At 56.4% G+C, this 8,973-nt stretch overlaps 1 protein-coding gene across 1 annotated transcript; it reads right to left on the reverse strand.

Annotated features, from left to right (window-relative positions):
* Positions 1-1,549: 1,549 nt before the first annotated feature.
* Positions 1,550-6,723, reverse strand: LOC133263509 (macrophage mannose receptor 1-like). Its single transcript, XM_061443296.1, has 7 exons — positions 6,609-6,723; positions 5,904-6,125; positions 5,546-5,602; positions 4,617-5,009; positions 3,286-3,431; positions 1,804-1,913; positions 1,550-1,706 (listed from the first exon to the last, which is right to left on the reverse strand). The coding sequence occupies exons 1-7, from the start codon at positions 6,670-6,672 to the stop codon at positions 1,580-1,582; spliced, it is 1,119 nt and encodes a 372-aa protein (XP_061299280.1). The 5' UTR covers positions 6,673-6,723; the 3' UTR covers positions 1,550-1,579.
* Positions 6,724-8,973: the final 2,250 nt, after the last annotated feature.

An 8,973-nucleotide genomic window follows, 5' to 3' on the forward strand; every position in this document is an offset into this window, starting at 1 on the left:
TTGGGGGGGTCGGGGGAGTAAATGGTGCCTGGGGGAGATTTAGGGGGCTCAATGGAGTGTTTGGGGGAACATGGGGGGGGAGGTATTTGGGGGTCTGGGAGGCATTTATGGGGCTCAAGGGGGTATTTGGGGAGGTTGGAGGGGGGGTAAATGGTGTCTGGGGAGGGGGGGTAGGGGGCTCAATTTGAGGGGACCTAAGGGGTGTTTGGGGGTCCGGGGGGGGATTTAGGGGGCTCAAAGGGGTATTTGGGGGGGTATTTAGGGGTGCAGGGGGGCATTTAGGGGGCTCAAAGGGGTATTTGGGGGGACCTGTGGGATATTTAGAGGGCTCAGTGGGGTGTTTGGGGGAGCCTGGGGGGGCTGTTTGGGGTCTGGGGGGTATTTAGGGGACTTAAGGGGGTATTTGGGGGGGTCGGGGGAGTAAATGGTGCCTGGGGGAGATTTAGGGGGCTCAATGGAGTGTTTGGGGGAACATGGGGGGGGAGGTATTTGGGGGTCTGGGAGGCATTTATGGGGCTCAAGGGGGTATTTGGGGAGGTTGGAGGGGGGGTAAATGGTGTCTGGGGAGGGGGGGTAGGGGGCTCAATTTGAGGGGACCTAAGGGGTGTTTGGGGGTCCGGGGGGGGATTTAGGGGGCTCAAAGGGGTATTTGGGGGGGTATTTAGGGGTGCAGGGGGGCATTTAGGGGGCTCAAAGGGGTATTTGGGGGGACCTGTGGGATATTTAGAGGGCTCAGTGGGGTGTTTGGGGGAGCCTGGGTGGGTATTTGGGGTCTGGGGGGTATTTAGGGTGTTCAAGGGGGTGTTTGGGGGGACCTAAGGGGAATTTAGGGGTCCGGGGGGTATTTAGAGGGCTTAGGGGGGTATTTGAGGGGGTGGGGGGGGGTAAGTGGTGCCTGGGGGGGGATTTAGGGGCCTCAATGGAGTGTTTGGGGGGACATGGGGGGGGGTATTTGGGGGGTGGGAGGGGATTTAGGCGTCTTTGGGGGGAATTTAAGGGTATTTTGGGGAGCTGGGGAGTATTTAGGAATCTGGGGGAGGGGTAGAGTGCTCAATGGCGTGTTTTGGGGACCTAAGAAGTATTTGGGGGTCTGGGGGGGGCATTTGGGGGCTCAATGGGGTATTTGGGGGGTTTTTAGGGTGCTCAAGGGGATATTTGGGGGTCTGGGGTGGGGATTTAGGGGTCTCTGGGAGGTATCTGTGGAGCTCTGAGGTGCATTTGGGGGGGTATCATGAGCACCCAGTGCTACCCCCAAGGGCCCCCCAACCCCCCCCTTCACCCCCCACCATGGGTGCCCCCCATGCCCAGAGCAGGTCCTCACTCTTCACATGTGTTTATTGCTCCGCAGGGACAGCCCCCCCCCCCCCGCCCCCCAAATCCCACCCTGATCCCCCCTTTTCCCTCTAGATCCATCCCTGCATCCCAAAGGGATGCGCTGGCAGGCGGCGACTGCACCCGGAGCGCTGCAGGTCGGACGTGGCAAGCAGAGGGGTGTCAATGGGAGCCCCTCATCACCGAGGGGGTGCTGGAGGGTGGGGGGGGTGGGGGGGGGGGGACAGATGTTTTTGGGGTGCCCCCTTTAGGGTTGCCCTTCACACACCCATGGGAGCTGGCTGGTGCAGGGGTAATCGTACCACAGAGCATCCTCCCTCACTGCTGCACAGTTCTCCTGGCGCCCACCATTGGGCTCGCTCCTGTGCCAAGAGCTGTGACAAAAGGGATCAGGGCATTTTAGGGGTGTCCCTGCCCCCCCGCCCCCCCCAAACCCCCATCCCCTTGTTCCCAGCACCCATAGGGTTCTACCTGCTTTCCCAGGATAAGATGGACCCATTGGCTCGCTTCCAGGCCCCTTCCACCTCTTCATCCCGGATACCGAGCCAGGAGGAGCTTTGCAGCATGGTCCGGATGTGATCCTAGGGGCAAAGGCGGCGTCACCCCATGGCACAGCCCCCCCAAAAGCCCTTGGGGACAGCAGGGGGACACCGGGTAGGACCTGATGCCATAACAGCCCTCAGCACTGGCACAGCCTCTGCCCTGCGGTGGGGGGGTCTCATTGGGGTCTAGGCTATCCTAGGACTGGTTTAAGTCCTATATAATCAGGGCTAGGGCTGAGTTAGAACCTCATGGAGGATCTTAGGGTTAGCTTAAGTCCTATATATTTAGGGTTAGGGCTGAGTTAGAGCCTCATTGGGGTCTGAAGGATCTTAGGGTTGTCTTAAGTCCTATGTCTTTAGGGTTAGAGCCTCATGGAGGATCTTTGGATTAGTTTAAATCCTATGGGACTTTGGGGTTAGGCCTAGGCTAGAGCCTCATTGGGGTCTGGACTAGTTTAGAGTTGTCTTAAGTCCTATATAGGCAGGGTTAGGGCTGGGCTAGAGCCTCATTGGGGTTTGAAGGATCTTAGGGTTACCTTAAGTCCTGTGTATTTGGGATTAGGGCTAGGCTAGGGCCTCATTGGTGTCTGGAGGATCTTAATGTTATCTTAAGTCCTGTGTATTTGGGGTTAGGGCTGAGTTAGAGCCTCTTTTGTTTCTAGACTAGCTCAGGGTTGTCTTAAGTCCTATAGAGGCAGGGTTAGGGCTGGGCTAGAGCCTCATTGGGGTCTGGAAGATCTTAAGGTTATCTTAAATCCTGTGTATTAGGGATTAGGGCTAGGCTAGAGCCTCACTGGTGTCTGGACTAGCTCAGGGTTGTCTTAAGTCCTATGTATTTGGGGTTAAGGCTGAGTTAGAGCATCTTTTGGTTCTGGACTACCTTAGGGGTGTCTTAAATCCTATGTATTTGGGGTTAGGGCTAGGCTAGATCCTCATTCAGGTATGGACTAGTTTAGGGTTGTCTTAAATCCTATATAGGCAGGGTTGGGGCTGGGGTAAGGCCCTGTTGGGGTTTGGGCTAGCTTAGGGTTAGGTCAAATCCTATGAGTACAGGTAGAGTTAGGTTTAGGACAGGATTACAGTTCTGGATAATGAGGTTGGGGTTGTGATTGGGGACAGGGTTAAGGTCAGGCTTAGGGGTAGGTTTAGGTTTATGATTAGGATTAGTCTTAGGTTTAGGGATTTAGGGTTAGGGATGGATTAGGAAGAGGTTTCAGCTGGATTTGGGTCAGTTCTAGGGCAATGGCTCCATTAGGAACGAGGTTGGGCTTAATTGTAGGCCCTAGGGTGGAAAGTTTAGGTAGAGCTTATGGTGAGATCACCCCAAACCCATCATAGGGTTCATTGTAGGGCTTCACCTGAGGCTTCCCTGCCCCTTCCCAATCCCCCCCTTCCTGGCTGTGCCCCTCACCTTCTCCTCAGGCCCATCCACCTCCAGGAGCTGAGCCCCCAGGAGCGAGCAGAAGCGCCGGGCGTTCTCCCAGGAAGCGGCTGTCTTGGAGTACAAATAGCAGGAATTCCGGAAGTGGAGCCAGCCTTTGGAGCAAGGGGGACAGCCTGCAGGAAGGGGGGAGCGGGGGGCACAGAAAAGTGGGGTCACCCCCCCTCAAAGGGCGCTGCAAGAGCCCAGAACGCAGCCCTGGCCAGGGACACAACCCTGAGCTGGGTTAGAGCCCTGCTGGGCTTTGGGTTAAATCCTATAGATTAAGGTTTAGGACTGGCTTGGGGTCCCATGAGGGTTTAAAGTGGGTTAGGATGAGGTTAAATCCTATCTATTTAGGGTTTAAAGTGGGTTAGGATTAGGTTAAATCCTATTTGGGGTTCTAACTGGGTTAGGATTAGGTTAAATCCTATCTATTTAGGGTTTAAAGTGGGTTAGGATTAGGTTAAATCCTATTTGGGGTTCTAACTGGGTTAGGATTAGGTTAAATCCTATCTATTTAGGGTTTAAAGTGGGTTAGGATTAGGTTAAATCCTATTTGGGCTCTAACTGCGTTAGGATTAGGTTAAATCCTATCTATTTAGGGTTTAAAGTGGGTTAGGATTAGGTTAAATCCTATCTAGGGTTCTAACTGGGTTAGGATTAGGTTAAATCCTATTTAGGGTTCTAGCTGGGTTAAGATTAGGTTAAATCTTACCTTTTTAGGGTTCTAGCTGGGTTAGTATTAGGTTAAATCCTGTCTATTTAGGGTTCTAACTGGGTTAGGATTAGATTAAATCCTGTTTAGGGTTCTAACTGGGTTAAGATTAGGTTAAATCTTACCTCTTTAGGGTTCTAGGTGGGTTAGTATTAGGTTAAATCCTGTCTATTTAGGGTTCTAACAGGGTTAGGATTAGGTTAATCCTATTTAGGGTTTAAATTGGGTTAGAATTAGGTTAAATCCTATCTCTTTAGGGTTCTAACTGGGTTAGGATTAGGTTAAATCCCATCTATTTAGGGTTCTATCTGGTTTAGGATTAGGTTAATCCTATTTAGGGTTTAAATTGGGTTAGGATTGGGTTAAATCCTATTTAGGGTTTAAACTGGGTTAGAATTAGGTTAAATCCTATCTATTTTGGGTTATAACCAAGTTAGGATTAGGTTAAAACCCCCATTAGGGTTTGGCCTTGGTTTAGATTAGGTTAGGCCACCCTAGAAGGGTCAGCTCCGGTCCAGCGCCCTGCTGCAGCTGGAGTTCATCTCTTAAACCATATCCCTGCCGGTTTAGGGTTATCCTTGGGATGAAGGATGCTGGGACCTACAGGAGCGGGAGCAGACGTCCTCCTTGCTCCCATGGACCACCCAGCGGCTCCACGGCCCATCCCCGGTGTAGAGCGTCACCGCGCGCTGCTGGTTGTTGCCAAAGTTGAAGTAGAGCTCATATCCGGCCAGCGCCAACAACCCTCCATCCCGGCATTCCCAACGCTGCAGCTTATCCTCATCCCGGCACGGCTCCAGCCTCACCAAGGCCAGGCTTTGGTCCTGAGTGGCCGTGACGCAGCGCTGGCTCTGCCAGCCCCACAGCCGGCCCCCTTGGAGCCATTGGAAGCGTTGGGAAGCGGCAGCGGGCCGGCACGTGGTCGCTGTCAACTGGTGCCCGTCGGCCTCGATGCACTTGCGGTGGTTTTCGTTGTAGAGCAGGAAGGAACGGGAGGCTGGGAAGGTAAGAGGGGGTCCAAGGAATGGATCCTGCCCCTTTGCTTGGGGGGTGGGGGGATCCCACTGGGATTCTGCATCCGGCTCCGGTGTCCTCAAGGAGCAAGGGCAGAGGAGGATCCCACATGGAGCCAGGCTGAGGACACTGGGGCTGGAGGAGCTGCATGGGTTTGAAGGGGACTCCAAGGATGTGGAGAGGGAGCTTCATCAGGGGTAGGACAAGGTGTGATGGGTTCCAAGTGGAACAGGGAAGTTCAGCTTGGAGATAAGGAAGTTCTTCCCCATGAGGGTGGTGGGACACTGGGATGGGTTGGATGGAGAAGGTTTGGATGCCCCATCCCTGTTCAAGGCTAGGTTGGACACAGGGCTTGGAGCAAGCTGCTCTAGTGGAAGGTGTCCCTGCCAGGTTGGAACTGGATGATCTTAAGGTCTTTTCCAACCCAAACCATTCCATGAATCCATGATACACAGGGATTGAGCATGCATCCATGGAGAAGGAGGGCAAGGGGGGGACACACATGCCATGGACACGCACCCACATTGGGCATCGCCTTCGCCTTCGCTGCCTCCAGCTCCGCCGTCAGAGCTGCAACTGATGGGGACACAGGGACATGGTCACCCTGTGGCCACGGCCACAGCAGGCCTGGTGTGGAGGGGTGCTGAGCACCCAGCACCCCTCCAGAGACCCCAATCATAGCCATTCCCAATAATAGGAAGTTCTTCCCCATGAGGGTGGTGGGAGCAGGATTGGATGCCCCATCCCTTGCAGTGTCCAAGGCCAGGATGGAGTGGTGTCCTTGCCCATGGCAGCCTGACCTTAAGCTCCCTTCCAACCCAACCCATTCCATGATTCCTATGGGGCTCCCCAATACCCATGGACCATCTCTACTCACTGTGCCGTGAGCCGATGGTGAGGAAGAGGATGTTCATCAGCACCGAGACCCCCAGGGCCACTGTGGCCACCAGCACCAGCTTCCCTTTGGAGCAGCCCTTGGATGGAGCTGGGGATAGGGGATGAGGCGACGATGGCTCTGCCCTTGTCCATGCTGCCTCTGGCACATGCTTCTGGCTTGGGGTGACCTCAGGGGGGTCCAGGGGTTCGTAGGGGTTCTCCTCTGTGGGGCACAAGGTGCTGTGGGGCAGCTGGGGGGTCATCCCCTAACCAGTGCCACCAGCATCCCCTGGAGTATGAGGATGCTCCAAGGGTGGGATTTGGGGTCTCCATCGGTGCCACCATTCACCTCCTTGGACACTGGGGGCCACCAACACCCCGCCCCCCCCCATCATGGACAGCCTCCTTGGACACCAGGTATGGAGATGGGGACACCCCAAGGGTGGAAATGGGGGGGGGGGTGTCCCCTTTTTTGCCACCACCCCTCCTGGGGACCCCTCTTGAGGATCCCTCTTTGGGTGCCCCAAGGACACCCGTTGGGTACCAGGGATGGAGATGGGGACCTTGCTTTGGTGCCACCACCCCCCTCAAGGGGACAAAGTGAGACCCCAAAAGGACATTGGGATGTCCATTAAGGACAATGAGGCTGCTGGGCTCCCACCTGCCCCCCACCCCAACCCACCCAGCACCCAAGGGTGCTCCCTACCTTCCCCATGACCGGGTCCTGGCACCCACTTTTGCCCCTGGCTGGGCTCCACGTTGCCATACATGGTCCCTGTGGTGTCCCCAGTGAGTGTCCCCACTGATAAACCCTGTGGGAAGTGGTGCTGGGGGGTGTGGGGTGTGTCCGGATGTGCCCTCACCCCAAGGATGGGCCTCAAAGGGGCCCCCCAGCACCCGAAAGCTTGGGTCAGCACCATGGGTGCTGGTGAGGCCCCCAGTGTCCCCGTAATCAGGATGCACCCATGGCATTGGCCAGGGTGTCCCTGTCCCCATGGTGTCCCCATAGCATAGCCCATGGTGTCCCTGTCCCCATGGTGTCCCCATAGCATAGCCCATGGTGTCCCTGTCCCCATAGCATAGCCCATGGTGTCCCTGTCCCCATGGTGTCCCCATAGCATAGCCCATGGTGTCCCTGTCCCCAGGGTGTCCCCGTCCCCAGGGTGTCCCCATAGCATAGCCCATGGTGTCCCTGTCCCCATGGTGTCCCCATAGCATAGCCCATGGTGTCCCTGTCCCCATGGTGTCCCCATAGCATAGCCCATGGTGTCCCTGTCCCCATGGTGTCCCCATAGCATAGCCCATGGTGTCCCTGTCCCCATGGTGTCCCCATAGCATAGCCCATGGTGTCCCTGTCCCCATGGTGTCCCCATAGCATAGCCCAGTGTCCCTGTCCCCAGGGTGTCCCTGTCACAGGGTTTCTCGATGCCATTCCTGCCCATGCAGGAAGAGCTGGGTGCTATCAGCACCCACCAGCACCCAGCTCACTGCATCCGGTGATGGGTGTGAGGTCGGGTGTGCTGCCGGGGGGGGGAACAATTGGTGCCCCATGGTGGTGCTGGGTGTTTGTGGTGGTGCTGGGCGTCCACGGTGGTGCTGGGTGTCCCATGGTGGTGCTGGGTGTCCCATGGTGGTGCTGGGTGTTCATGCTGGTGCTGGGTGTTCGTGCTGGTGCTGGGTGCCCCCTGGTGGTGCTGGGTGTCCATGGTGGTGCTGGGTGTCCATGGTGGTGCTGGGTGTCCATGGTGGTGCTGGGTGCCCCCTGGTGGTGCTGGGTGCCCCCTGGTGGTGCTGGGTGTCCCGTGGTGGTGCTGGGCGCCCCGTGGTGGTGCTGGGCGCCCCGTGGTGGTGCTGGGCGTCCCGTGGTGGTGCTGGGTGCCCCCTGGTGGTGCTGGGTGTCCATGGTGGTGCTGGGTGCCCCGTGGTGGTGCTGGGTGCCCCATGGTGGTGCTGGGTGCCCCGTGGTGGTGTAGCTCCCCACTCCCACCCAACCTGGTGTCACTTGGGTGCCCTCCATCCCCTCATCCAGAGCATCAGTGCAGAAAAGAACCACTGGCTCCAGTCCAAGCCCCACTGGATCCCAGTCCCAAGTCCCATTGGATCCCAATCCCCACTGGATCCCAGTCCCCATCGCGTCCAAGCCCTATTGGATAATGTGAGCCATGGGCTGAGCCCCAGTGCATCATAAACCAAGCCCCACTGGATCCCCATCCTGATCCCCACTGGATCCCAAGCCCTACTGGATCCCCATCCTGATCCCCATTGGATCCCAATCCTGAGTTCCATTGGATACCAATCCAAGCCCCCCTGGATCCCAATCCTGATCTCCATTGGATACCAATCCAAGCTCTACTGGCTCCCCATCCGGATCCCCATTGGATCCCAAGCCCCATTGGATGATGTGAGCCATGGGCTGAGCTCCATTGCATCCCAAACCAAGCCCCATTGGATCCCCATCCTGATCCCTATTGGATCCCAAGCCCCCATTGGGTGATGTGAGCCATGGGCTGAGCTCCATTGCATCCCAAACCAAGCCCCATTGGATCCCCATCCTGATCCCCATTGGATCCCAAGCCCCATTGGATGATGTGAGCCATGGGCTGAGCTCCATTGCATCCCAAACCAAGCCCCATTGGATCCCCATCCTGATCCCCATTGGATCCCAAGCCCCATTGGATGATGTGAGCCATGGGCTGAGCTCCATTGCATCCCAAACCAAGCCCCATTGGATCCCCATCCTGATCCCCACTGGATCCCAAACCCAAGCCTCATCAGATCCCAATCCAAGCCCTACTGGATGACGTGAGCCATGGGCTGAGCCCCCCTCTATCCCAAACTCAAGCCCCATTGCATCCCAATGCAGTCCCCCTCGGATCCCAATCCCGAGCCACAGGTTGAGCCCCAACGGCTTCCTTTTAATGAAGAACCTCAAGAATCGATTAAAAACGCAACTTTCCAACTGCTTTTGGTGCTAAAACAACAGGGAGTAAAAAAACCAAAGGATCAGGACCATGGAGAGGGGCTTGGCCCAGTGCAACAGTGCAGGAGAGAGGGAAAAGGGGATCCCGGAG

Source organism: Pezoporus flaviventris, unplaced genomic scaffold (genome assembly GCF_033815535.1).
Source record: "Pezoporus flaviventris isolate CSIRO_AGI_PZ_B2104156 unplaced genomic scaffold, CSIRO_AGI_Pfla_v1 ptg000327l, whole genome shotgun sequence".
NCBI lineage: Eukaryota > Metazoa > Chordata > Aves > Psittaciformes > Psittacidae > Pezoporus > Pezoporus flaviventris.

Excerpts from the sequence above, each read along its gene's own strand:
- LOC133263509 (XM_061443296.1), bottom strand. The coding sequence starts at position 6,672 with ATGTATGGCAACGTGGAGCCCAGCCAGGGGCAAAAGTGGGTGCCAGGA. Across the intron at positions 5,010-5,545 it reads GAAGGCGATGCCCAATGTGG|CCTCCCGTTCCTTCCTGCTC; the intron begins GTGCGTGTCCAT and ends TTACCTTCCCAG. Across the intron at positions 1,707-1,803 it reads ATCTTATCCTGGGAAAGCAG|CTCTTGGCACAGGAGCGAGC; the intron begins GTAGAACCCTAT and ends CTTTTGTCACAG.